At 38.7% G+C, this 27,682-nt stretch overlaps 3 protein-coding genes across 4 annotated transcripts; 2 read left to right on the top strand and 1 right to left on the bottom strand.

Annotated features, from left to right (window-relative positions):
• The first annotated feature begins 351 nt into the window (after nt 1-351).
• On the top strand, nt 352-8,035 carry LOC134318713 (uncharacterized). The gene is made up of 4 exons (XM_062999646.1): nt 352-1,434; nt 2,658-4,212; nt 5,194-5,639; nt 6,973-8,035. The coding sequence occupies exons 1-3, from the start codon at nt 352-354 to the stop codon at nt 5,622-5,624; spliced, it is 3,069 nt and encodes a 1,022-aa protein (XP_062855716.1). The 3' UTR covers nt 5,625-5,639; nt 6,973-8,035.
• Nucleotides 8,036-10,926: 2,891 nt separating this feature from the next.
• Nucleotides 10,927-16,709, bottom strand: cryba1l1 (crystallin, beta A1, like 1). Its single transcript, XM_063000644.1, has 5 exons — nt 16,635-16,709; nt 16,430-16,548; nt 15,914-16,055; nt 11,562-11,704; nt 10,927-11,409 (listed from the first exon to the last, which is right to left on the bottom strand). The coding sequence occupies exons 1-5, from the start codon at nt 16,707-16,709 to the stop codon at nt 11,262-11,264; spliced, it is 627 nt and encodes a 208-aa protein (XP_062856714.1). The 3' UTR covers nt 10,927-11,261.
• Nucleotides 16,542-27,559, top strand: crybb1l1 (crystallin, beta B1, like 1). 2 transcript variants are annotated; one of them, XM_063000643.1, is made up of 6 exons: nt 16,542-16,575; nt 22,953-23,056; nt 23,147-23,265; nt 25,220-25,352; nt 25,810-25,952; nt 27,120-27,559. In XM_063000643.1, the coding sequence occupies exons 2-6, from the start codon at nt 22,958-22,960 to the stop codon at nt 27,289-27,291; spliced, it is 666 nt and encodes a 221-aa protein (XP_062856713.1). In that variant the 5' UTR covers nt 16,542-16,575; nt 22,953-22,957; the 3' UTR covers nt 27,292-27,559. The 2 variants fall into 2 exon arrangements, with proteins under 2 accessions (XP_062856713.1, XP_062856712.1); XM_063000642.1 differs by lacking the exon at nt 16,542-16,575 and having other exon boundaries at nt 22,729-23,056.
• Nucleotides 27,560-27,682: the final 123 nt, after the last annotated feature.

Here is a 27,682-nt window from a genome sequence, read left to right as displayed (position 1 = left end):
CTAGAACTGGCATTTATTTGTCTCACTATAAAACTGAGGACACACATATGAAGATAGACAAAACAAAAACAGAACATTAAAGACAATGACTTGATTTATATATATATATATATATATATATATATATATATATATATATATATATATATATATATATATATATATATATATATATATATATATATATATATACACATATGTACACATATATATATATATATATATATATATATATACACACAGAAATGTCTACTCTCTCGTTCTGCAGGTGTATCAGTGCCAGTACATAGCTGTGTGCTGTCTGCCTTCAGCCCTAGGCTCTGTGGCACTTTATCATCCAAGCCAGTGCCCATGGCTGGACAGAGATGGCTAATTGAGCTCCAGGCTGTAGATTCTCATACATTGCTCAGCTTGGTTAGCCTGATCTACTCAGGTCATTTTAATGGAAATCAAGAGCAGGTCTTCTCAGCAGCACAATCACTGGGAATTGAGTTTCCTCAGCAGCACCAAAAAGAAAGACAAGCTGGCAATAAAGGGCAAAGACAATACAGAGAGGATGCTGAATACACCAAGGTGGATGTTCGAGAGGGTGATGAAGGAATGGCAAAGAGAATGCAAACAGGCAGTGTAAAAGAAATGAGAGAAAGTGGCACACAGACCGAGGATGGGACACAAACAAATGAAAGAGAGACACCAACAGAAATGGAATGTGTCGACACTCAGAACTTTCAGACTATTCCAGTGTATTTGATTGATCAGTCAACACACTTTGTAAATCAAGAGCCTTTCATTTATACCAATGCCCAAGATGCCACACTGGAAATACAGACAATCACTGGCCATCCAGAGAAGATACCTGCTACCTACGATATCTTAGCCATGGCCCCTGAGACGAGGGTCTGTCACACAGTGAGCGAGTCTGCTTTCCAAATCAATATGTATTCCTCAGACTACCAAGCTTGTACCCCTGTTCCCTCCAACCCTCCACCCACTTGCAGCACCTCTGTGGACTTACTAGAAATAGGGGGCTTGCCAGCCAGTGCAATTATGGAATTTGAGCAGATTGAAGGCAACACCACAGGTGTTAATAACAATTTTCTGCACTCTTCTCACAGAGGGAAAAAGGAGCAAGGTTGTTTAAGTAGAGGTGCTAAAGAGTTCAAGAAAAGCAGAGCAAGGTCAAGAGGTGGTGGGAGGGTAACAGAAGTGGGAGGGAGAGGATGCAAAAGGCAAAACCACATGGAAAGATGGGGGTGGGTGGCAGGATTGGCATGGATGGGGCAGGGTGGGGGTAGAGTTGGCAGAAAGATGGACACCAGAACCACAGTGAAGCAAAGAATGAAAGTGTTCCAGAGGCGGCGAGGTAGAGGGGCGTTGGTGAAGGGAGGAGAGACAAGAGGCTGGACAGGCATACATGCAAGCAATGAGGGAAAGGTAGGTTCATGAAAACACGTTAAGAAGCATTAATTGTAAATTAAGGAACATTGCTACTGTCATTAAAAAATACCAAGACGTGTATTCACTAAGCAAATTGAAAATATCTCTCATCTGCCATTCCATAAAATAAGCAGCAGGTGGTGCAGCTGTTTGAGTGGGTGCCGTGCATGATTTCTGAGGTTCAAGTTTCCTTTTACCTCTCAAAAACAACTCCATATGCCGTCCAGAGACTTGCTAAAGTCTTTGTACATGCTCTCCTGTACATCCAGTTTGGAACGGCTGTGTAAGAGAACAAGCAGAGGTTAGAAGCAGCTTCTGGACAGTCTCTGTCACATGGTGTGATTAGCTAAGTATCACCTGTCATTGTATTTGTGATACCAAAATACAAGTGCTGGAAACGATGGTGTTGCCCATCCTTTCAAGAAACCACCTGTGCCAGAGCTTTATTGAAACCAGTGCTTGTAAGAATTGGCTATTACCAGTGCCGGGCGTGGCTTTTCCTAGTGCCATGAGCAGTGACACCACCAATGCCTATGACCCCATGCTGCAGGTTATCCCCTGAGTATTGATTCCTCTGTTTAAAACAGATGTATGATTACATCTTGAGGGATGCCTTTGTCCATGTTGCCACCATAGATGGAACGGTGGTGCAGCCAGCTACACTACAACCCCATGGTGGTTCACCCAGGGATGAATAATTCATGATAAAGACAGTGGTAACTCAGTGGTGAAGGTAATAGACTAGTAATCAGTAGGTTACCAGTTCCAGCCATTCCCCCTTTGTGTGTTTATTTATGTGTGGGTTTTGTGAGCAGGATCAAGCAACAGGCTTGAGAGCTGACCATCCTAAGCTTTTTGAAACTGCTGAAACCTGTTGTTCAGAATTATTGTAAATAAAAATTACAATGACTGAAATGTCTTACAGACTTAAATTTATTTTGTGTCACACTGTGATGGATTGGCATCTTGTCCAGGGCATTTTTTTTAGAGTGTTTCCACCTTGTACTCAGTGGTTCCGGGTGGCACCACCCTAATCAAAATGAAGCAGTTAATAAAAACCTAATTTATACTTTAATTTTATTGTATTTTTTTATCATGCAAATAAACTGTTCATTTAAAATCTTTGTTTGGATTGAAATTTCAAATTGCTAATATACAGCAATACAGTGAATCTTCACTAGTGGCCTGCATACTTAAACATTTTGGGGTTTTTTTTACAGGATGACCCTAGTCGTCCACGCAGGCCAAGAGGTCGTCCTCGTTTACGCCCTCTTCCTTCTGCATCTCGTAGTTTGTATGATCAGAATCTGGTTCAGTCTCCAGACCTCACTCTGTTACATACCGTGCCATTTCTGCCAGCTTCTCAGGTGGAGCCCACTCCACACATAGACTCGTTTCTGGATGACATTATGGCAGGACTCCACTCTCTTCCTCTCGTCCCTGCAGAAAATCAACACGGCTTTATGAGCTCCACAAATTCCAATGTTCAATCTGTTTCGAACATCGCATATTCAGTTCAGTCTCATTCTAATTCTGCTGAACCTTCAGAAGTCAGACCTCCTGAAGGTGAGTTGGGAGATATCCTGGATCATTTTCTGAGGACGTTTGAGCAACATGTTGGTGGATGTAGTTTGGATATGGGAACGGAGACCTCACAGGAGCAGTCAGAAGATTTGAGTTTGATTAAAAAAGTGAATGGCATTCAGCTTGATAAAGAAAGTGAAGACTCACACCCAAGCACAATTCCATGTAACAACAGTTTTAAAACATGCACTCAGCTAGAACCTCCCCAGTCATCCTCAAATCACCAACAGATTCTACATGCAGATATTTCGCAGACCTCCATTACACTAACACCCAGCAATCAAATGCAGTATGGGTCTAGTTCTGTAAATCCAACTGTACCAGAACAAACACAGTCTTCAGGATTAGAGCAGCAGGTTTCATCTTGCCCCAGTCAGGGTTTAGAACTTGAGAAACCATCCGAAGATCAGAACATCAAGAAAGAACATCAATTCCGAATGATGACCAGAAGTCAAAGCCTGAAGAGAAAACTTGACACAGATTTAAATATCTCTAAGGTTTTGAATGAGAAAGAGTGCAGCAACAATACATCAGACCTCACAGAAAAGAAAAGCCCAAGGATGGTGTGCCTTTGTTGTAAAGCTAAACCATGCAAGAGCAAAGAGAGAGTGAGTGATCCTAGCATGGACAAAAACAAAGAAAGGCAAAGAGAAATGCATTCAACAAGGAACAGTCTTAGAAAGAGGAGTCATAGGGAAGTTAGATCTGAACCAAAACCCGACAAGAGGACAAAGAGTCTAGGAAGTGGAAGAGATGGAGTAAATGGTGATGGCAATAAAAGGATTATTGAAGATAGAAGACATGGGTTTAATAGTAGGATTTTTGAAGAAAAATACAAAGGAAAGAGTTGTAATGAGAGTCTGAAAGAAATAGGCTTCAAGAGTTTAAATTGTGGTAAGAGGACAGGAAGACTTGAGGATGATGTACAGGTGGGATGTATCACAGCTGTGCCCCAGACTGGGCAGTTACCCATAAAGAACACCATAGAAAAAACCTATGGTGAGTTAGCCACTTCAGCATTGAAAAAAATGGAAATTCTCCTACAAATCCAGAATGAGAACGAAACAAAGCAGAAAAGAGATAAAAAACAAATAAAAAAACATGTGAAAAAAATGGCTAATAGACCAATCCTGGAACTAGGACCTGAAAAGCGGAACATACCCTTCCAGTTGGATCAGCCTTTAAATTCAGGTAGGATGAATTTTTATCTTTTAAAATAAATAAATGTAATACAGAGAAGACACTCTGTATTACATTTATATTGAGTGCATCTATTAGAGTGAAACTGATGCAGAGTTTTTACTTTTAAAGCAAAACCTGTTATCACAACCAGTCATTATCGACTCTTAATACATCTTCGTATCACAGTTGGTTGTCTTTTTAGATCTGTATTACTTTTTTCCACTGTATCAAATTCTGCCAAGTTAGTTGGTGGGTGATGGTGTACACCTGATGTACATTGCTATACTATCACATATGGGAGTTACGGATATTTGTTTTCTCAATTTTATGGCAAACATACCATTTTAATATCACTGACTTCTGCAACAGCTCATTTTTTGTGGTCCTTGTAGTAACATACTGATAGACCCAACAAAGAAATAAGCTGTATATCTTTGTGAAGTTATTAAAAAAACACACAAAAAATTAATTCACTAACTGAGTCAGTTTGCAAAATAACATGTTATAAATAATAATTGTTATAAATTAGGCCATTGAAAAACCCTAACCTTAGCCTGATATGGTAATTCTACATTCAGTCCTTACATATTGAAACCAGTCTTTTTCTTTTGGCTTTTTCTGTATTTGAGGACACCGGATGCCTATCCTAACACAACTCTTCTACTGGCACTGAGAGTGCAATGGCTTGTCTGTTTTAGCTTAAAAGGATATTAGCCAATCATGTACGTGCAGCTGCCCGATCGACCCAGGATCCCTGGATTTTAGTGGTGCTGGGAAGACTTTAACATGCAATTGTTTTACATATTTTTTTCCCCCAAATAAATTCTAACTTACTTAATTCTGTTCATAATTTTTAACTTTGTTTTACTGAACCAAAAACTCTCCTTCAAACAGAGTACTGGTTGTGCAGCGTTCTATTGCAATAGCCCACCATGTAAAGTTTACAAGTGTTCATTTGGTATTCATTTACAGTGTGTCTGTCTTTTGCAGCCAGAGAGGAAGTAGACATCAATGGCAGATCTTCCCTCTGTACTTCAGAATCATCACAAAACACAATAGACTCATGCCTGAGTGAGCTTGTTTCACCCCAGAATGCACTTTCACCCTGCAGTGAACTTCTTGCATCCTCTTCCAAAAACTTGACGCTCAAAATGACTGATTTAACTCTGCTCCCAGGGGCAACACCTCAGCCCACACCAGCAGCACAAGTCTCAGACTCACTCCCTGATCTTTTGACCTCACGTACAGAAGAAATGCTCCAAGCTTCTGAAAGTTCAGACGGGGATGAACTGGATGTGCTGGCTGTGTCCAGCCCAATGTCTGAGCTGGCGTCAAGGTCAGCTGTAATCTGGGAGGCTGGGCTTAGCACAGAGGAGGAGGAGGATGTTGAGATTGATATAGTTGGAGTGGAATTTAATTAATCATTTACTTCTCTGGTAAGTGCCATTTTAGTTGTGCCATTTTTTGTGTATACACCAGTATTAAAAGTATGTGGACACCTGACTATGAGCTTGTTGGAGAGCTTAATTCCCAAACTACTGGCATTAATATGGAGTACCCCTTTGTTTCTATAACAGTCTTCATCATTCTGTAAAGGGTTTTCCATTAAATTGTAAAATGTGTTTATGGGGACTTGTGCCTGTTTAGTCAAAAGAGCAATATTGAGGTCAGGTACTGATAATGAACAAGAAGGCCTGGCTCGTAATCGACATTTCAAATTATCCCAAAGGTATTCAGTAAGATTGAGGTCAATCTGTGTAACCTGTCTGGGCTAACGGAGTTCCTCCATATCAAGAATGTCAAACTATGTCTTCGCGAGACACACTTGGTGCACAGACCAATAGTCATGGAACAGTTCTGGAACAGAAAACAGCCTCCTCCAAACAGCATATCATTTGTCATTGATTGTATGCACCTGTTTGGAGTGGTTGTGGCTAAAAAACCTAAACAAAAATTAGAGGGGTATCCACATACTTTTGGCCAATGACCGTATGAATGGTGAACACAAGGACAGTGGGTAATTAGTTCAGCCAAAATGTCTTTGATACTCTCTAACTGTTTTCTTTAGTAATATTTCAACTGTACACAAACCTAAAAAGGTAGCATAACACAACTGACAAAATTGTACTGTGTAAATTAAATTGTTTGTTTGCTTTATGTCAGTTTCTTTATAAGTAGTATATAAAAATTGATTGGATATTTTTTTAGTTATTCAGGTAGCGCAGCAGTCTTAATGAACTAGATCACCACTGTTTTGACCTATACACTGATCAGCCATAACATTAAAATCACCTCCTTGTTTCTACACTCACTGTCCATTTTATCAGCACTTTGTAGTTGTTCAATTACTAACTGTAGTCCATCTATTTCTCTATATACCTTTTAAGCCTGCTTTCACCCTGTTCTTCAATGGTCAGGACCCCCACAGAACCACCACAGTGTAGGTATTATTTTGGTGGTGGATCATTCTCAGCACTGCAGTAATGACATGGTGGTGGTGTGTTAGTGTGTTGTGCTGGTATGAGTGGATCAGACACAGCAGCACTGCTGGAGTTTTTAAATGCTGTGTCCACTTACAGATGGACTACAGTTAGTAATTGTATAACTACAGAGTGCTCCTAAATGGTAAGTGGAGCTGATAAAATGAACAGTGTGTGTAGAAACAAGGTGGTTTTAATGTTATGGCTGATCAGTGTATACTCAAGTTGTTGGAGATATTTTTTTCTGTTTCTAGTGCATTTAAATATCTTTCCTTTTTTTACCTTTCAGTTACACACCATAAATCTGCAGTGGTCAATTTTTTGAAGTTACCAGGAGAATGTAAGTCCGTCTTTCCCTGCATGTTAATCTGAATCATCACTTCTAAGTTTGAATGTTCCACATCTCATCGTGTCATCAAGTTTGTTTGGTTTTTGTAGTCTGGTGTGCTAAATAACTCTCTTTATTTCATCTTGTTTGTTTTTAAGACCGTATTAACAAACACAGAATCGACTAAGTTAAAGATGCACATGGTTTGCTTCAATTTTGGACATAGTAAGAAAAGTAAAAGAATGTTTTAGTTTAACATTGATTTTAGTCGGTTTTGAACTAATTTCAAAAAGTCAAAAGTTTACACATACTTGTAAGGGGCAATTATTCCATTCTTTTTGGTGACAAACTAAATGAAACACTTCTATATTCTAACATCATTTTACAAGAAGATTTTTTTTCAGCATTGTGGATTAATTTTAAATAATTCCTTTGGACAGGCCTTGCATGCACTACTACAGCAAATCATGCACTGTTTTTTAAAAGTTTTACATTTAAGTTCTAATTTAATTTGGCTTCATTAAAAATGTAACATTTAAAGCAACTTATTGGTTTGGTGGTGAATAAAGGTAATAATTTTATTTAACTGTGCGTATAAATGCATGTAGTTTGACTGCACCTGTTACAACGTACATAAAACAGTGATTTATTTGCCAAACAGAAAGTAAATTAGTGTGAATGGTCAGATCCAAGAACCACCAAAAACAGCTCTGCCATAAATTATTAAATTATTGGAACATAGGTGACACCAACAGTCAAGCAGGCTTTATAAAAATGGTGCCACACAAGAAAGAAGACTAGATATTCCAATCACTCAGTCACAGGGAAATAAGTTGCATAAATCATAAAAACAGAACTGACTTGCCATGCATGCTCCTTACAAATGTATGTAAACTTCTGACTTAACTGTATGTGTCTGTTGCATGTCTGTTGATGTGCCTCTTAATGTAAAAATGTTTAACAGTTATTACCTCATCATTTGATTTGGTTGTGTTTAAGATTAAAATAATATTTTGTAATTTCATCATTGTTGTGTTAGTAAATGGGGTTAAAAAGTAGAGTACAACCTGTGTTTACACCAGCAACAACATTTTCTACAGGGTACTAATTGAACATTACTAGTACAAATGGTTGCCAGGTAGTTGCATCATCAGTGTCTGGTATTCATCTTAGTTACAGATCGCTAATGTGTAGGTGCAGAGTTGTCAAACATTATTACATGAAGCTATTTTGAAAAAGTCAGAGAAACAGCAAAGCACCTAATGTCTGCTTTACTATGTAATCTGGCAACCCTGCTCATGAAGACAAGCAAAAAATGGCAATTTTAATGTTTGCCTACTTCAAAATCGAAAATGTTGTTAGACCACATAAGTATTGATTGCCAGAGTGTTTGATCACTGTGCAGTATGGTTACACTAGCCATCAGTTGATAAACTAGTATGACTAAACTGACCCAAGTACTGTATTTGTGTTTTAATCAACAGAAGTTGGGTAAGTGTAAAAACCACCTCTGTTACACTAGGCTTACATATTGCTTTTATACAAAAAGGTAGTCAGTAGACTTATTTTTTTTAAACCCCGGTTACTTGCCAACCCCATTAAACACTTTCAAGATAAATTGAAGCCATTGATAGTGAGCCAGGTCTTCTTGTCCAAAATCAGTGCCTGATCTTAATAATGCTTGACTGAATGTCCACGAGTCCTATAGACACATTTCCTGAAGAATTGAGACTGTTATAGCCACAAAGGTGAAGCCAACTTATAAACAATATCAATGTACATGGTTTTAGAATGAGATGTCCTACTAGCTCAGTTACAGTGGGGTCAAAAAGTATTTAGTCAGCCACTGATTGTGCAGGTTCTCCTACTTAGAAAGATGAGAGAGGTCTGTGATTTTCATCATAGGTACACTTCAACTATGAGAGACAAAATAAGAAAAAAAATCCAGGAAATCACATTGTAGGATTTTTAAAGAATTTATTTGTAAATTATGGTGGAAAATAAGTATTTGGTCAATAACAAAAGTTCAACTCAATACTTTGTAACATAACCTTTGTTGGCAATGACAGAGGTCAAACGTTTTCTGTAAGTCTTCACCAGGTTTGCACACACTGTAGCTGGTATTTTGGCCCATTCCTCCATGCAGATCTCCTCTAGAGCAGTGATGTTTTGGGGCTGTCGCTGGGCAACACGGACTTTCAACTCCCTCCAGAAATATTCTATGGGGTTGAGGTCTGGAGACTGGCAATGCCACTCCAGGACCTTGAAATGCTCTTTACGGAGCCACTCCTTCGTTGCCCGAGCGGTGTGTTTGGGATCATTGTCATGCTGGAAGACCCAGCCACGTTCCATCTTCAATGCTCTCACTGATGGAAGGAGGTTTTGGCTTAAAATCTCACGATACATGGACCCGTTCATTCTTCCCTTAACACGGATCAGTTGTCCTGTCCCCTTTGCAGAAAAACAGCCCCAAAGCATGATGTTTCCACCCCCATGCTTCACAGTAGGTATGGTGTTCTTGGGATGCAACTCAGCATTCTTCCTCCAAACACGACGAGTTGAGTTTTTACCAAAAAGTTCCATTTTGGTTTCATCTGACCACATGATATTCTCCCAATCCTCTTTTGGATCATCCATATGCTCTCTGGCAAACTTCAGACGGGCCTGGACATGTACTGGCTTAAGCAGGGGGACACGCCTGGCACTGCAGGATTTGAGTCCCTCTCGGCGTAGTGTGTTACTGATGGTAGCCTTTGTTACTTTGGTCCCAGCTCTCTGCAGGTCATTCATCAGGTCCCTCCGTGTAGTTCTGGGATTTTTGCTCACCGTTCTCATGATCATTTTGACCCCACGGGATGAGATCTTGCGTGGGGCCCCAGATCGAGGGAGATTAACAATGGTCTTGTATGTCTTCCATTTTCTTACAATTGCCTATTGTAGATTCACTCTTCCCAGCCTGGTGCAGGTCTACAATTTTCTTCCTGGTGTCCTTCGACAGCTCTTTGGTCTTGGCCATGGTTGAGTTTGGAGTCTGACTGTTTGAGGCTGTGGACAGGTGTCTTTTATACAGATAACGAGGTCAAACAGGTGCCATTAATACAGGTAACGAGTGGAGGACAGAAGAGCTTCTTAAAGAAGTTGTTGCAGGTCTGTGAGAGCCAGAAATCTTGCTTGTTTGTTATTGACCAAATACTTATTTTCCACCATAATTTACAAATAAATTCTTTAAAAATCCTACAATGTGATTTCCTGGATTTTTTTTTCTCATTTTGTCTCTCATAGTTGAAGTGTACCTATGATGAAAATTACAGACCTCTCTCATCTTTCTAAGTAGGAGAACCTGCACAATCAGTGGCTGACTAAATACTTTTTGACCCCACTGTACGTGGCAAAAAGTGCATCAGATTAGTATCCCCCACCACTCTTCAGTAGATTACATGCAGTCAGCTTTTGAAATGTAAAGATTACTTTGTCTGTGCTAATTGTATCTGCTTGCTTTGACATCGTCCTGAAATTTTGACCTTAGAAACTACTCAAATTATGAATAGCACTGCAAGCATGTAAAATGCTGAAGATTATTTGTTATGTTGCATATATTAAAAATAGTACTTTATACCATTTTTAAAGGTCAAAATTACCATGCGTTATTTTTATCCCAAGCACTTAGTAGTCTTAATTGCCGTTTCAATAACTAGATGATGCAATTTAATGCAATGTAACTTAATGGAAATGGTTTACAAACTCTACAGTTCTTTTATCTATTTGTTATTTCCAAAAATCAGTTTTGGCCTTTTTGTTTTGACTGTGTGAATGAATCCTAGGCTTTGCATCCTGCATCTTTAATTCATGTGGTGCTTCTGCTGATGCTGTGCACACAAAAACACACAATCATTTAAAAGAAATGACTTTGATAAATTTGAGGTAACATGCCTTTATTATGTAGGTGTTGTTCATTATACTTTATTCTCCTGTTACACATCACATTTGAGCTACTCTTAACCAGTGACCTATCTTCGATAAGCACTGTTGAGTGCTCCACCTCAGGAGATGTAGTTTAGCACCTGACATTAAACTGTGATTGACACTTCAGCGCAGAACAGTATGGCTGTACAGGGTGTGGTTGTGTGTAGTGGTGTGTATAGCAATGTGCATGAGGTTGTGCTGCTGCCATTAAAAAACACTGATGAGATAAAACCGAGAGTGTATAAGGTGTGGTGGTCGGTGATGTCGGTCATGTAGACTTTGCACTGTTAATGCCGGATCCTACGGATGGACTGGATCTGAGGAGTCTGACTGTGAGAGCCCCAGTTCTTCCAGTGCTGGTAGTCTCCATTGTGCCTCTCGCACTCCATGATGTACTGCCTGCCCCGGTAGCCTGGGAATTCGTAACACACAAAACTACACAGAGAGAGAGACACATTTCAGAGTGTGACTGACGAGGTTAACTGGGGTAATATAGTCATAATATAGAGAAAGTAATATAGAGACTATAGAGAAATACATTGTAGAATAAGAATGTCTGCTTTTTTTAGTGTTTGTGTTCAACCTACGCGCCACACTGCACATGCATGGAACCCACTTCCATGCCACACCAGCCCATAGCCTGCAGAGATGGGTAGTCATCACACAGCTCAGCACTGCGACCCAGAAAGTTCTCCTTTTCAAAGATCATCATACGACTGCTTTGGTGAGCCTAAGGAGGACACATGGGTAGAGTTGCATTACATACGATGGTTTTTAAAGCTGTAGTATGTACTTAAAGATGTTAGGGATTCTCTCTGGTGGACATATAATATTGCACACTGGTCTCATTTTACCATCCTTTAAAATATGTAAAATGTGTTTTATTCTATTATGATGTAAACCGGCAGTGGTAGCTTATTGGTTAAGATTTTGGTCTAGTGATCGGATGGTTGCTGGTATTAGATCCCACCTGCCCTTAAGCAAAGTCCCTAACTCTCAGTTGCTTGGACTGTGTTTGTTCACAGTTTTAAGTTGCTTTGGATAAAAGTGCTGAATGCCATAAATGTAAACATCAAAAACCAGTGTCAGTCTGATCCAGCATGTATGGCTGCATTAATATTTTAGACTTTCCAGTGTGCATAAATACTGTATATTAGGATATATTAGTACATACCAATGAATATGGGGTTTTTTAATACAACATTACATACCAAAGTATTACATTTTAGTCTGGCATATTATATACAGTATAAGGAAAACCACTGTTCAATCATTTTTATTGAAGATACAACCCCAGAAAAAGTTGGGACAGTATGGAAAATGCTCATTAAAAAAAGCTGTTTTTCTTACATTTGCTGTGACTTATATTTAATTGTGGACAGTATAAACCCAATATATTAAATGTTTTGTCTGGTTAACCTAAATTTATTTCTTAACTTAGTGGTGTTCAAAAAAATAGCAGTCCAACACCATTAACCTGATAAATCACTGTTTTTAGTAGAAATGCTATTTCTACATAGCAAATAATTTACTTGAAAGTGTAGTAGAGTAATGAAAACAAAATAAACCCAACAATTAGGACATGCATGCCACTCATTCTGAGTAATTGAAGCATTGATTAAAAGGGGCTTGTTCAAAATAATAGCAGTGAGGAGTTCAATTGGTGAAGTCATTCATTCTGCAGAAGAACGGGTGTCAAATTTGGCCCTTATTTAATTTAGGAGGGTGGCAAATGTTGCACAGCTTGGTCATAGCACGTTTCCTTCTGAAATACTGGGTAAAATGGGTTGTTCCAGACATTGTTCTGATGAACAGCGTACTTTGATTAAAAAGTTGATAGTAGAGGGAAAAACATACAGAGAAGTGCAGCAAATGATAGGCTGCTCATCTAAAATGATCTCAAATGCCTTGAAGTGACAACCAACACCTGAAAGACGCAGAAGGAAGCGTGGAACTACTGTTCAAATGGATCGAAGAATAGCCAAAATGGCAAATACTCAGCCAATGATCACCTCCAGAAAGAATTAGGAACATCTGAAGTTACCAGTGAGTACAGAAGATGATTAAGTGAAGCCAATTTACCAGCAAGAACTCCTTGCAAAGTCCCGTTGTTAAGAAAAAGACGTTTCCTGAATGGGTTAACATTTGCCAAGAACACATTGACTGGTCCAAAGAGAAACGGCTCAACATTTTGTGGACTGGTGAAAGCAAAATTTTTCTTTTTGGGTCTAGTGGCCGTAGACAGTATGTCAGCCGACCATCGAGCACTGAATTCAAGCCAGAGTACACTGTGAAGACAGTAAAGCATGGTGGTACAAAATGATGATATGGGGATGTTTATCATACCATGGTGTTACGCCTATTTATGGCATACGAGGGATCATGGATCAGTTTAAATATATCAGAATACTTGAGGAGATCATGTTGCCCTATGTCGAAGAAGAAATGTCCTTAAAATGGGTGTTTCAACATGACAATGACCCAAAACATCTTGGTTACAGACAAACAAGACTAAGGTAATTGAGTGACCAGCCCAATCCCCTGACTTCAATCCCATAGAGAACTTGTCTTCTGACATCTGAAACATGTTTTTTTGAGGCAAAACCCAAAATTGCAGAAGAACTGTGGAATGTAGTCTAATCATCCTGGACTGGAATACCTGTTCAGAGGTGCCAGAAGTTGATCGACTCCATGCAACACAGATCTCAGAAACAATTGTTTTGCCACTAAATATTAGTTCAGTAATTTAAAGTAAAGTAAAACCTCAAAATTTTTTTCATGTTATAGATAATTTTTTTGAGTTTTTAATGAAAAATGCTGCACTGCTATTTTTTTGAACAGCCTAATATTCATTTTTCTTAACTTTCTGTAAAGGATGAACACAAACTGGCAAAATTTTGTTAATGTTTTGATTTAGAATTGAAAGTGTAGTATTTTCAGTGCATTTGCATTTATGGAAATAAAAGTTATTATAATGATTTTGTGCTTTATTCACTTTTTTAAAATCACTGCTATTTTTTTTAACACTACATCCATTTCTGCATTTCAGTTATCATAATGATGTAATTTTAAACAAGTGATATCAACAATTTGGTGATTTGGTATAAAACAAGTATCCAATTAAGTCTTTGAGGAGCAAAGGAGGATCTCCAGTTTATCAACAAACGAGATAATAAATGTTTACAATGTTCCTCAATAAAAAACACAATGTTTTTTCCAGGGACATTTATGTATTTTTCAACAAGACTAAAAATGCAAAACTACATGCTGCACACATTACAAAGACATGGCTGAGGACAAAGAGAATAGGGTTACTGGACTGCCTGCAGTCCTTACCTGTCCCCAGTATGTGAATGTGGAAAACTTTGGAACGAAAAATGTGATGACAGTCCTGTACTGCTGCACAGCTTAAGCTGTGTTCGCAGCAAGAATAGGACGAAATAACAACTGAAACACTTAATCACTTGGTATCTTAGGTGACAAAATGTTTTGTAAGTGTTGTGAGAAGAAATGACAACATTACAAGTGGTATAAGTGGTAAATGCTTTACCATCCCAACTTTTTTTGGAATGTGTTGCAGGCCTGAAATACAGGAATGGATGTACACTGATCAGCCATAACATTAAAACCACCTCCTTGTTTCTACACTCACTGTCTATTTTATCAGCTCCACTTACCATATAGAAGCACTTTGTAGTTCTACAATTACTGACTGTAGTCCTTCTGTTTCTCTGCATATCCTTTTAGCCTGCTTTCACCCTGTTCTTCAATGGTCAGGACCACCACAGATTAGGTATTATTTGGGTGGTGGATGATTCTCAGCACTGCAGTGACACTGACATGGTGGTGGTGTGTTAGTGTGTGTTGTGCTGGTATGAGTGGATCAGACACAGCAATGCTGATGGAGTTTTAAAATGCAATGTCCACTCACTGTCCACTCTATTAGACACTCCTACCTAGTTGGTCCACCTTGTAGATGTAAAGTCAGAGATGCACGCTCATCTATTGGTGCTGTTTGAGTTGGTCATCTTCTAGACCTTCACAGGACCTGGTCACAGGACACTGCCCATGGGGCGCTGTTGGCTGGATATATTTTTGGTTGGTGGACTATTCTCAGTCCAGCAGGGACAGTGAGGTGTTTAAAAACTCCTGCGCTGCTGTGCCTTATCCACTCATACCAGCACAACACACACTAACACATCACCACCATGTCAGTGTCACTGCAGTGCTGAGAATGATCCACCACCCAAATAATACCTACTCTGTAGTGGTCTTGTGGGGGTCCTGACCATTGAAGAACAACATGAAAGGGGGCTAACAAAGCATGCAGAGAAACAGATGGACTACAGTCAGTAACTATAGTACTACTACTTACTACTATAAGTTCTCCTATATGGTAGGTGAAGCCGATAAAATGGACAATGTGTGTAGAAACAAGGAGGTGGTTTTAATTTTATGGCTTATCGGTGTATATTAACAATTGAAATGAACCATGAAATATCATGGGTTCATGCTGCCTGCAATGAAATGAAAGTTAAAGTAAATGTAAGAAACGATGCGTTTTTATTCACAGTTTTCATACTCTCCCAACTTTAGTGTGGAATATAGGCATTTGTGGATGTACTTTCATGGCTCATATCTACTTTAAATTTACTCACATAATATCTTTTAACTTTATACTTATAATTATGTATTGGCATGCACAAAAATTCTAGTTTTTTAGGCTTTATATTTGGTTTTGTTGTCTGGTTAAAACATCTGCATTCAGTGTTTTGGTCAGTAAAATGTTCCACTAATATGTCCATGTACATCACCATTTGTTTTCTTCAAAAAAGTTGTGATGCCAGTTTTTGGTAGTGAACATGTATGTTTTAAACATATTCAATTTAGTAAACTTGAATGTTTTGAGCATATTGAATGTATGTTTAAAAACACTTACAGCACAGTATATGGGCCTGAAAGACATGAACCTCTCGATGTGGTAGGCCAGGTTTCCACAGTAGGAGTCCCAGTGTGGGTACTCTCCTCGCTCCAGGATAAACTGCTGCCCCTGGAAATCATGATGCTCATAACCCACCCATCTGGGGTGAGCAAGAGCCACTTTATTAACACCTATGTTTTTTTTTTTAAATGCTTTAGGGAAAGTCATGTTATGCTATTTTTTATTTGCAGGAAATACTGTGTAATGCCAATAACTACTTTAGTCCCCATCCAGCCTCTACAGTTCTTGGGAGTTTAGTTCTTCCCCTTATGATACAGACACAATTAGGTTTCTCATCTTGCAAATTCTGTATTTTTAAGCTCTAACATTACTCAGCCTTTTCTGCTAATAAAAAAGTGACTGTCCCCTTCAAATATTAGCCAATGCTAGACTGTCTAATATCTTTTACAATAAGCAAATCAATCGAATTGTATTGAGTACAAGCTCACTAACTACATGTCTGCACACACTTACACGCCACTCTCGACACGGATGGAGCGGATATTGTCGAAGCCGCACTGCTGGATGTTGCAGCACTCTGAGGTGAACTCCTGACATTTACCCTGGAAATGCTCCTGCTCAAACACGGTCACCTGCAACACCACAACTACAGAGGTCAGGTATGGATAAATGTGTGTGCGGTGCACATAACTGTAGTGTGATGTCATGTTTATTTTACCTTGAAGAAGGGAGTCATGCCCATACCAGAGTTCACCATTGGGTTCATCATTGAGGATCGGCTGAATCGGTACATCTTTATTTCTAAAAATGAGGAAAACAGCAGTCACTAAGAGAATCTGTCATAAATACACATTCAAGTGCAATAAATTATAATAGAAATTTAAATGTTAATAATTGTATTGATATAAATATCATTAAGTAGAATCAGCTTATTACAGTGAATCAATTTTTTGTTAATTGATTCACTAGTGATCAGCAGGTACCTGGTTTAAGTCCTACCACTGCCAAGATGCCCATGTTGGGCCACTGTTTAAGGTCCTTAAACCTTGATTGCTTTACCTTAAATTATTTGTCTATCTTTAATATTTTGACCATTGTAGGGTGGCGAAGTGGAGGAACTTCAAAATCTATATTTTTCTTTTGGACCACAGGTTGGTCTTTTTACCAGTAGGGAGTAGTCTACTTATGAACAGTAGTAAGTCAGACAAGTTTGGTGTTCCTAGGTCATTGTTTAGGTACATTAAGCCACGTTAGGATGTTTTTCACGTTAAGCATTTCAGATTCTCCCCTCAGATTCGCTGACTGCATGGCCAGGGTCCCTTTATTTACACATATACACTTAAAATACAAATCACATATAAATATATAATTAAATAAAGAAATGATGTCTAAGAAAACATCATTTAACAGAAAGAACACAAAAATAACAATAATAGGCCTAGTATAAAATATTATAAAAGGGCTAAACAATATAAAATACAAACAAAACAAGATATAACAGCAACTTATATCCAACACACAACTGAAATTAACTTTCAAACATTAAAGAATTGTTTTACACACACACACATATATATATATATATATATATATATATATATATATATATATACTGTATATATTAGTAAATGTACTATATTTCTATGCACCCCTTTATTCATAATTTATATCATTTTAATGTATTAAACCCTTTATTCGTGTCTTTTAATTAACTAATTAATTAATTATTTTACACTTTAAATGACCTCTGTGGGGGGAAATATGTAACAATTAAATATGCATTGCTTTGAAGAACATGAGGATTTCAGCATCAACTCAAATGCTTCATCTGAAAAAAAACAAAATCTTCCAAGCCAAATATAATAAAAAAAATAAAAAAAACGCATAAATTCTTTAAATCTTAAAAAAAAGACCCATTTACAACACCTGAGCCTTCAAATTAAAGCCATATAATTAGAATTATTAATTATTATATTAGAATTAACTAATAAACTATACTGATAAAGCAATTTTTAAAGAAGGTTTTTATGAAAGTGTATTAATTTATCATTGGAATTAGGTGTGATTTAAACGCAGTTGATGTTGTTTTGTAAATAAAGATCAGTTTTGCTGTACTCTGAACTACAGTGTGGTACTGAATCTCAGTTATAAGTGAGTTCTTGGTTGTTGGCACTCTTACCGTGGGTTTTGCTCACACCTCGCGCCTGAACCTCTGTATCTCGCGTGGACTTTGCAGAGCACCTGGCGCGCTGGTTTTATACGGAACTCGGGAGCGCGCGCTGGACAGTACGTGCGCGTTCTTGCTTTGTGCACGCGGAGCAGCACCTTTGCCACAAGCTCAGCACATTTTCTATAGAGAGCCATTTCCACAGCACAGCATTCCGGGTTAAGCACAGAGAAGCGGGCAAAGCGGCCACACAATGGCACGTTAGCTCCATACACGTTTACTAGTATGTTCTCGCAGATCAGCACTAATGCAAGTGAAGTTCAAATAACACAAATGAACCTGGCTTAAGTTTGGAGTTGAAGTTTGGAGTTCAGGGTGCAAACTGGTACAGGTGTGTAGAATTCAGCTTAGTAAAGCGTTCAGCCAGAGCATAAATGGATGCAAACATTTTATATAGGTGGAGCTGTAAGATTTTATAAATGAAAAAGCAGTCCAAAAACAGTGTGACACCACAAACTTTGGTATTATAACAAATATATTGGGCAGTTATAGCCTAGAGGTTAAGGGACAAGACTAGTAATCGAAAGGTCACTGGTTCAAGCCCCACCACTGCTAGGTTGCCACTGTTGGGCCCTTGAGCAAGGCCCCTAACTTTAAATTGCTAAGACTGTTTACTATCACAGTAGTGTAAGTCACTTTCGACAAGTGTCTGATAAATGCCGAAAATGTAAATAAAATGTTAATATATTGTGACGTACACGCACAATATCAGTCACTATATTAGGGACATAGCGCAAATACGGGGGTTGAAATTTCTTTGCTTATGTTTGTGGCCTATATTGTACACTGTTAATATAATCATTTTGGTCTATGTTCACAAATGGGTTATAATTATAAGTGAAACGTTAAATTTGATGACTATTCTAATTAAATTGTATTGACCAAAAGCCAAAACTGACTGTAAAACATTGTTTTGTTCATTTCATGTTATGTTTATGCTTAAGTATAAAAACATTTGTTAAAGTTAAAAAAAAGAAAAGAAACTAATTACAATGGGATGAAAGAATAATTCAATTTTGATGTCTATCCCAGTTCCAAAACCAAGTACACATGAGTTACATTTGAAATCAAAAGTTTATATGCAATTGTCAGGGACATACCTGTTATGGCAGTCTTGGACCTTTAATGAATTCTGCAACTTATAACTTATAAAAAATTGAAACACACTTCTTTGTGTGGGAAAATAATCATTTAAAATGTTCATTAAAGTTAAAAAAAAACATATTTATTTGGTGGTGTAGAATGTTCTATAGTGAAATGTAACACTTATTATTATCGCTAGTTTGACTGCACACATGAAAAAAAGAACAAAAACTCTGAACCTGACCTTAGCAAGAGACCACTGTGTTATGTTATTTTTTTATCGATGCAGTCAAACTAGCCCGATTTATATGGACACAGAAAAAGGCAACAGCTGAAGTCAATCATATTTATTAAAAATATAAACATAGGAGGTTATACCACAAAGTTCAATGACGGTTTATAACTTCTACACCACAGAACTGATCATTCAAATTGTGTGCATTCATTCATTCATTCATCCATTCACTGTCTGTTTTACTGCTGTTTTATCCTGATCAGGGTCGTGGAGGGTCTGATTTATTATTTGAACACCCTGGAGGGAGGGCGGCATGGTGGCTCAAAGCAAGAAGGTCCTGGGTTCGATCCCCAGGTGGAGTGGTCTGGGTCCTTTCTGTGTGAAGTTTGCATGTTCTCCCTGTGTCTGAGTAGGTTTTCTCCAGAGCTCCGGTTTCCTCTCACAGTCCAAAGACATGCAAGTGAGGTGAATTGGAGATACAAAATTGTCCATGACTGTTTGACATTAAATTTGCGAACTGATAAAACTTGTGTAACAAATAACTACATGATGTTAATATCCTAATAAATAAATTAAAAAAAAATAAGAACGCCCTGGACAGGTCACCAGTCCATCACAGGGCATTGTATGCATTGTTGTAGCTATCCTCTTAACCTGTTTTGTTTTTCCTGTTTGTTTCAAAAAGTATGTTTTAATTATGGAGTCACAGATTTTCTATTTAAAATACAATTGTTCAGCATTTTAACACAAACAATTTAGTGCTGAGAATTCCAAGAACTATCTATGCTATACTGAGTGCAAAAATGAGGTTAGATTATATTAGCTTAGTGAAATTATACATTAAGGGGTCTTTGTTGTTTTGTCCACCGCTTGTACTAAAAGCATTTCAATCATATAATTAATCTAATCACTGGTTATATTGCTTATATAATTATATAAGCCTGTTTTAGCCACTATGTAATACAGTGCCTTGCAAAAGTATTCAGCCCCCTTGAACTTTTCAACCTTTTGCCACATTTCAGGCTTCAAACATAACGATATGAAATTGTAATTTTTTGTGAAGAATCAACAACAAGTGGGACACAATCGTGAAGTAGAACGAAATTTATTGGATATTTTAAACTTTTTTTAGAAATAAAAAACTAAAAATTGGGGCGTGCAATATTATTCAGCCCCTTTACTTTCAGTGCAGCAAACTCACTCCAGAAGTTCAGTGAGGATCTCTGAATGATCCAATGTTGACCTAAATGACTGATGGTGATAAATAGAATCCACCTGTGTGTAATCAAGTCTCCGTATAAATGCACCTGCTCTGTGATAGTCTCAGAGTTCTGTTTAAAGCGCAGAGAGCATCATGAAGACCAAGGAACACACCAGGCAGGTCCGAGATACTGTTGTGGAGAAGTTTAAAGCCGGATTTGGATACAAAAAGATTTCCCAAGCTTTAAACATCTCAAGGAGCACTGTGCAAGCGATCATATTGAAATGAAGGGAGTATCAGACCACTGCAAATCTACCAAGACCCGGCCGTCCCTCTAAACTTTCAGCTCAAACAAGGAGAAGACTGATCAGAGATGCAGCCAAGAGGCCCATGATCACTCTGAATGAACTGCAGAGATCTACAGCTGAGGTGGGAGACTCTGTCCATAGGACACAATCAGTCGTACACTGCACAAATGTGGCCTTTATGGAAGAGTGGCAAGAAGAAAGCCATTTCTCAAAGATATCTATAAAAAGTCACCTGGGAGACACACCAAACATGTGGAAGAAGGTGCTCTGGTCAGATGAAACCAAAATCGAACTTTTTGGCCACAATGCAAAACGTTATGTTTGGCGTAAAAGCAACACAGCTCATCACCCTGAACACACCATCCCCACTGTCAAACATGGTGGTGGCAGCATCATGGTTTGGGCCTGCTTTTCTTCAGCAGGGACAGGGAAGATGGTTAAAATTGATGGGAAGATGGATGGAGCCAAATACAGGACCATTCTGGAAGAAAACCTGTTGCAGTCTGCAAAAGACCTGAGACTGGGACGGAGATTTATCTTCCAACAAGACAATGATCCAAAACATAAAGCAAAATCTACAATGGAATGGTTCACAAATAAACGTATCCAGGTGTTAGAATGGCCAAGTCAAAGTCCAGACCTGAATCCCATCGAGAATCTGTGGAAAGAGCTGAAAACTGCTGTTCACAAACGCTCTCCATCCAACCTCACTAAGCTCGAGCTGTTTTGCAAGAAAGAATGGGCAAAAATTTCTGTCTCTCGATGTGCAAAACTGATAAAGACATACCCCAAGCGACTTGCAGCTGTAATCGCAGCAAAAGGTGGCGCTACAAAGTATTAACGCAAGGGGGCTGAATAATATTGCACGCCCCACTTTTCAGTTTTTTATTTCTAAAAAAAGTTTAAAATATCCAATAAATTTCGTTCCACTTCACGATTGTGTCCCACTTGTTGTTGATTCTTCACAAAAAATTACAATTTCATATCGTTATGTTTGAAGCCTGAAATGTGGCAAAAGGTTGAAAAGTTCAAGGGGGCTGAATACTTTTGCAAGGCACTGTATATACTGTAGTTCTGGCCATTTAGTGTATGGATCTCTTTTTCCATTTCTGTTTCTCTGTATCTCTTACCCACTGGGGTGCTGGTGAGAGGTTTGGGTGTTAGTGAGAGGTTTCTTTTGTGTGTATGTGCTGGACTCTGCAAGTTTTATTGTTAACCAGTAATCCCCATACACTCAGCACCAGGGTATAAAAGCTGAGAGCCTGACCTGGTATGTACACTGTCAAAGTGAACTCGTGCATCCCTACACACTCACTGAACACACAGGTAAGACAGCAACACACACGACGAACAAAAATACACACATTTATACATTACACATTTTACACATTTATAAGCCAACAGCTTTAAAAAAAACTAGGTTAATAATAGAATGTTAATTATATGGAGTTAATGTACAACAATGAGCATAAGGCAGGAGTGTCACAGACTGCTGTGCTCATAACATAACAAAATTTTTCAATGTAATTATTTCTCTTTACTTTTCCCTTTTTATTTCTTGGATCTTTTTCTCTTTTTTTTATTTTACATTTTGGATATATCAAATTTTCTTGTGCATTTGTGTTTATTTTACCTGAGGATGGTTACTGGCTAGCAACGGCCTCCTCTGACTGTGTGAAGCCACCGGTTTTATCTGTACACGATCAATTGAGTCTGTTGAGTCCAAATTTGACATGTTTAAATTAATTTACAAATCAATTTATGCTGTGAACTAGATGATAACCATTTGGCTGCTTCTGTTGGGGGGTGCCACAGCAGATCATTTGTCCACATTCATCAGTATTTGAGTTGGCCCAGTTTTTACACTGGATTTCCTTCCTGATGCGAACCTACTATTGCACTGATATGTGTCCCACCAATGGCTAGGTTCACATTACACCAAGCACATTGTTCAGTTCATTTGTACTGCTGTTCCTTTCTAGGCATCATGTCATCCAGTGGAGATAAAAAGAAACCCTCCCAGACTGACGGCAAGGCCGGCCCGAACAAGAAGTCTGACATAGGCTTCGGCATGATGGCCTACAAGGCAAATACCACACACATACTTGCCTTTACTCACACACTCAGTCTTGCAAGCAAAAATACATACTAACAGATCTGTGTCTTTGTCTATTAGATGTATGTTTTTGACCAGGAGAACTTCCAGGGCCGCATGATCGAAATCAACGCAGAGTGCATGAACGTATGTGAAATGGGCATGGACAGGGTCAGATCTCTGCGCGTGGAGTGTGGCCCGTAAGTGTACTCTAAATCTGTGGTGGAATCTTCTAATTTGACTGATTTAAAAGTATAATGCATATGCCAGTGCACACACACTAACTTCAGCATACAATCATGTTTAGCTACCTAATCCAATCACAAAAGCACAGTTAATGCATAAATGAATGCATTAATTACTTCTTTTACAGTGGGGCCAAAAGTTCTCTTACTTAGAAAGATGAGAGAGGTCTGTAATTTTCATCATAGGTACACTTCAACTATGAGAGACAAAATGAGAGAAAAAAAATCCAGGAAATAACATTGTAGGATTTTTAAAGAATTTATTTGTAAATTATGGTGGAAAATAAGTATTTGGTCACCCACAAACAAGCAAGATTTCTGGCTCTCACAGACCTGTAACTTCTTCTTTAAGAAGCTCTTCTGTCCTCCAATCGTTACCTGTATTAATGGCACCTGTTTGACCTCGTTATCTGTATAAAAGACACCTGTCCACAGCCTCAAACAGTCAGACTCCAAACTCAACCATGGCCAAGACCAAAGAGCTGTCGAAGGACACCAGGAAGAAAATTGTAGACCTGCACCAGGCTGGGAAGAGTGAATCTACAATAGGCAAGCAGGTTGGTGTGAATAAATCAACTGTGGGAGCAATTGTAAGAAAATGGAAGACATACAAGACCATTGATAATCTTCCTCGATCTGGGGCCCCACGCAAGATCTCATCCCGTGGGGTCAAAATGATCATGAGAACGGTGAGCAAAAATCCCAGAACTACACGGAGGGACCTGATGAATGACCTGCAGAGAGCTGGGACCAAAGTAACAAAGGCTACCATCAGTAACACACTACGCCGAGAGGGACTCAAATCCTGCAGTGCCAGGCGTGTCCCCTGTTTAAGCCAGTACATGTCCAGGCCCGTCTGAAGTTTGCCAGAGAGCATATGGATGATCCAGAAAAGGATTGGGAGAATATCATGTGGTCAGATGAAACCAAAATGGAACTTTTTGGTAAAAACTCAACTCGTCGTGTTTGGAGGAAGAAGAATGCTGAGTTGCATCCCAAGAACACCATACCTACTGTGAAGCATGGGGGTGGAAACATCATGCTTTGGGGCTGTTTTTCTGCAAAGGGGACAGGACGACTGATCCGTGTTAAGGGAAGAATGAACGGGGCCATGTATCGTGAGATTTTAAGCCAAAACCTCCTTCCATCAGTGAGAGCATTGAAGATGGAACGTGGCTGGGTCTTCCAGCATGACAATGATCCCAAACACACCGCTCGGGCAACGAAGGAGTGGCTCCGTAAAGAGCATTTCAAGGTCCTGGAGTGGCCTAGCCAGTCTCCAGACCTCAACCCCATAGAAAATTTGTGGAGGGAGTTGAAAGTCCGTGTTGCCCAGCGACAGCCCCAAAACATCACTGCTCTAGAGGAGATCTGCATGGAGGAATGGGCCAAAATACCAGCTACAGTGTGTGCAAACCTGGTGAAGACTTACAGGAAACGTTTGACCTCTGTCATTGTCAACAAAGGTTATGTTACAATGTATTGAGTTGAACTTTTGTTATTGACCAAATACTTTTTTTCCACCATAATTTACAAATAAATTCTTTAAAAATCCTACAATGTGATTTCCTGGATTTTTTTTCTCATTTTGTCTCTCATAGTTGAAGTGTACCTATGATGAAAATTACAGACCTCTCTCATCTTTCTAAGTAGGAGAACTTGCACAATCAGTGGCTGACTAAATACTTTTTGGCCCCACTGTAAATGTTTTCAGCCAACTTTAGATACAGAAGCTTGTGCATGGATTTAACTGCACTTGCTTTATTTTCATTTCACTGTGGTACAAGCTAAAGCAATTTTTTATAATATCCACTTGAAATTGTACTTGCAGTGTGTCTGGATTCATCATGGAATATGTCTTTGTGGTATATGTTTCTATCAGTTCTGTTAATATACATTTTATTTGCAGTTTTGTGGGCTGGGAGCAGATGAATTTCTGTGGTGAGATGTACATCCTGGAGAAGGGTGACTATCCTCGCTGGGACTCCTGGAGCAACTGCCAGAAGAACGATTACCTGCTGTCATTCAGACCTGTCAGAATGGTGCGAATACAATTGCAAAACACATTTTCATTCATTTGAATGCTTTTAAGAAACAATTTAATTAAATCAGTTATTTTCAATGAAGATATAAGGCATGAGCACTTATGGCCAACTGAGTGTGGATACCCTTCCTAATTATTGAGTTCAGGTGTTGCAGCTACATCCATTGCTAATGTGTGTAAAATAATTTATATTAAATTCCCCAACAGTTTGGGGAAGGCATTTCAGAAAAATGATGAAATCAGTGTCCAACCTGGCGCCTGAGAAGATGGAGCAGCAGTCGCACCAGGGTCCTCATAACGTGATGTTAATGCAACTGGCCTTAAGATATTTAGCGCACTAGGACCCTCTTGGACACAGAAATGAAGCATCCCTCTTTTTTGTCATGAGTTAAAAATAGTACAAATTAAATCTACTTTAATATGTATACTTGGGAATTACTTCTCTGTGTATCCAGGACCCTGAAAAGCACAAGATCTGCCTGTATGAGGTGGGTGACTACAAGGGCCGCAAGATGGAGATCATGGATGATGATGTGCCTAGTCTGTACTCCCATGGCTTCACTGACAGAGTGGGCAGCATCTTTGTCAGCTGTGGAACGTAAGTGCATAGCCATCAGGTACACTACACAATGTCAAGTTTGTAATGTAACAGCCATAGAGTCTAATTTGTTATACAGTAAAAGAGAAACCCATATTTTAAATATTATTGTTATTTAATATATGTTCATATATTTTACATTTTTAATAGATTTATTTTATATATTTGAACACATTTGACTTTTACGTTAATAAAAAAAAATCTATTAAAAGTGTATAAAATAAAAATAAAAACTATCAAGGCATCACACATTAATAAAATGAGTACTGTTGCAATGCTGCTGATGGCAATAACACATCTGAGATGTTTCTGGTAGAAAATAATTCACCTTAATAGTTTCCTTTAGTTGTATTCAATTCCTAGAAGTTGGGAGTGTTCCTCTGATTGTTTTGAATTTTAAACCCCTCAGATGACCAACCAGAGAGGTTGAGATATTGGTTAAACAATGCAAGTATGATTTTCTTCCTTTTAGAAACCAGCTAAATTAGGCCTAAGCTGTATTAATGTTTGGGAAGACCAATGGCTCAGCAAGTACTGTTAGTACAGCACACCTCTGCCTTTGCTTCTTTTCCCCTATGGCCTAAAAACATACCAGCAAATGAACTGACAAATCTAAATTGCCCTTAGGTGTGAATATGTGAGTTAGTCTTTGCCTCCTACTACTAGACAGGCAACCTGTCTTGGGTGTATTATCACTTTATATCCAATGTAGGCTAATAAAGTGGTTACCAAAGATGAATGAATGAAATGAAATTAATAAATATTTAAATTACTGAAGCTGTTAGTATTGTTGCTGCACAGCTCCAGTAATCTAGGTTTGATCCCTGTCTTGAGTTACTCCATGTATCTATTTGGTCATGGTTTCCTCTTAACTCCTGAACATGCCAATAGGTGGAAAATGCCCCAAAGAATAAATAAATGGGTAAGCGGGTAAGTGGGTGATGTGCTGCCACTAACTTGTACTCTCTGAACTGTACTATCGGCCAGTCTGGTGACTACATACAAAGATGATTGGCTAATCCATGGCATCCCTGCAATGGATTGGTGTCCTGTCCGGGACACTACGAACCCACCATGACCATGACCAGTAGTGGTAAAACATGAAATGAAAATGAAAGTTGTAAAATGAAGTGTACACAGTCATGAAGTGCACTGTTCTTTCTTTAGTTGGGTGGGTTACCAATACCCCGGCTACCGTGGCAGCCAGTACCTGCTGGAGAAGGGTGACTACAGACACTTTAATGAATACGGTGCTCGATGCCCTCAAATGCAATCCATCAGACGCATCCGTGACATGCAGTGGCACCCACATGGCTGCTACACTATGGCCAGTAAGTGATGCTTAGGCCAGGAGCGGAAGAGACAAAGTGAAAGAGAACCCGAGGGCCGTCGGAGGAAGGAGAGGAGGAAAGACATCTGAGGACACTGTGCCCCAAAATATGTTTTACGTTACTGGACCGTGTTTAAGGGTGACATACTCTCTGGTTTAGACTCTGCATTCTGGTGGAAAGCATCAAGATGATGGAAAACACCCATGGTTATATTCTTTAATTTCCTGTACAGAATCCTGGACACATTTTGAATAATAAACACAATATTCATACCAACTACCTCTCTCTTTTTAAATGAAATCTTAAATAAAATTTTTAATCAGGTTTATTAAACCTGGGTCAATTTGATGATTTTTGTATTTTTCTATTACTTTCATATGAAATAACGTATTAATTAAT

Source organism: Trichomycterus rosablanca, chromosome 8 (genome assembly GCF_030014385.1).
Source record: "Trichomycterus rosablanca isolate fTriRos1 chromosome 8, fTriRos1.hap1, whole genome shotgun sequence".
In the NCBI taxonomy this organism is placed as follows: Eukaryota; Metazoa; Chordata; class Actinopteri; order Siluriformes; family Trichomycteridae; genus Trichomycterus; species Trichomycterus rosablanca.
This window is presented reverse-complemented; position numbering and strand designations above follow the sequence as displayed.

What these genes read in the sequence shown, in the direction of transcription:
- LOC134318713 (XM_062999646.1), top strand. Translation starts at nt 352, where the DNA reads ATGGCTGGACAGAGATGGCTAATTGAGCTCCAGGCTGTAGATTCTCAT. An exon ending in ATGCAAGCAATGAGGGAAAG is followed by an intron (nt 1,435 to 2,657) that starts GTAGGTTCATGA and finishes TTTTTTTTACAG; the next exon opens with GATGACCCTAGTCGTCCACG. An exon ending in GGATCAGCCTTTAAATTCAG is followed by an intron (nt 4,213 to 5,193) that starts GTAGGATGAATT and finishes TGTCTTTTGCAG; the next exon opens with CCAGAGAGGAAGTAGACATC.
- cryba1l1 (XM_063000644.1), bottom strand. Translation starts at nt 16,709, where the DNA reads ATGTACCGATTCAGCCGATCCTCAATGATGAACCCAATGGTGAACTCT. An exon ending in ATCCGTGTCGAGAGTGGCGT is followed by an intron (nt 16,056 to 16,429) that starts GTAAGTGTGTGC and finishes TGCTCACCCCAG; the next exon opens with ATGGGTGGGTTATGAGCATC. An exon ending in ATGCATGTGCAGTGTGGCGC is followed by an intron (nt 11,410 to 11,561) that starts GTAGGTTGAACA and finishes CTCTCTGTGTAG; the next exon opens with TTTTGTGTGTTACGAATTCC.
- crybb1l1 (XM_063000642.1), top strand. Translation starts at nt 22,889, where the DNA reads ATGGCTAGGTTCACATTACACCAAGCACATTGTTCAGTTCATTTGTAC. An exon ending in CTGCGCGTGGAGTGTGGCCC is followed by an intron (nt 23,266 to 25,219) that starts GTAAGTGTACTC and finishes TTTTATTTGCAG; the next exon opens with TTTTGTGGGCTGGGAGCAGA. An exon ending in ATCTTTGTCAGCTGTGGAAC is followed by an intron (nt 25,953 to 27,119) that starts GTAAGTGCATAG and finishes TTCTTTCTTTAG; the next exon opens with TTGGGTGGGTTACCAATACC.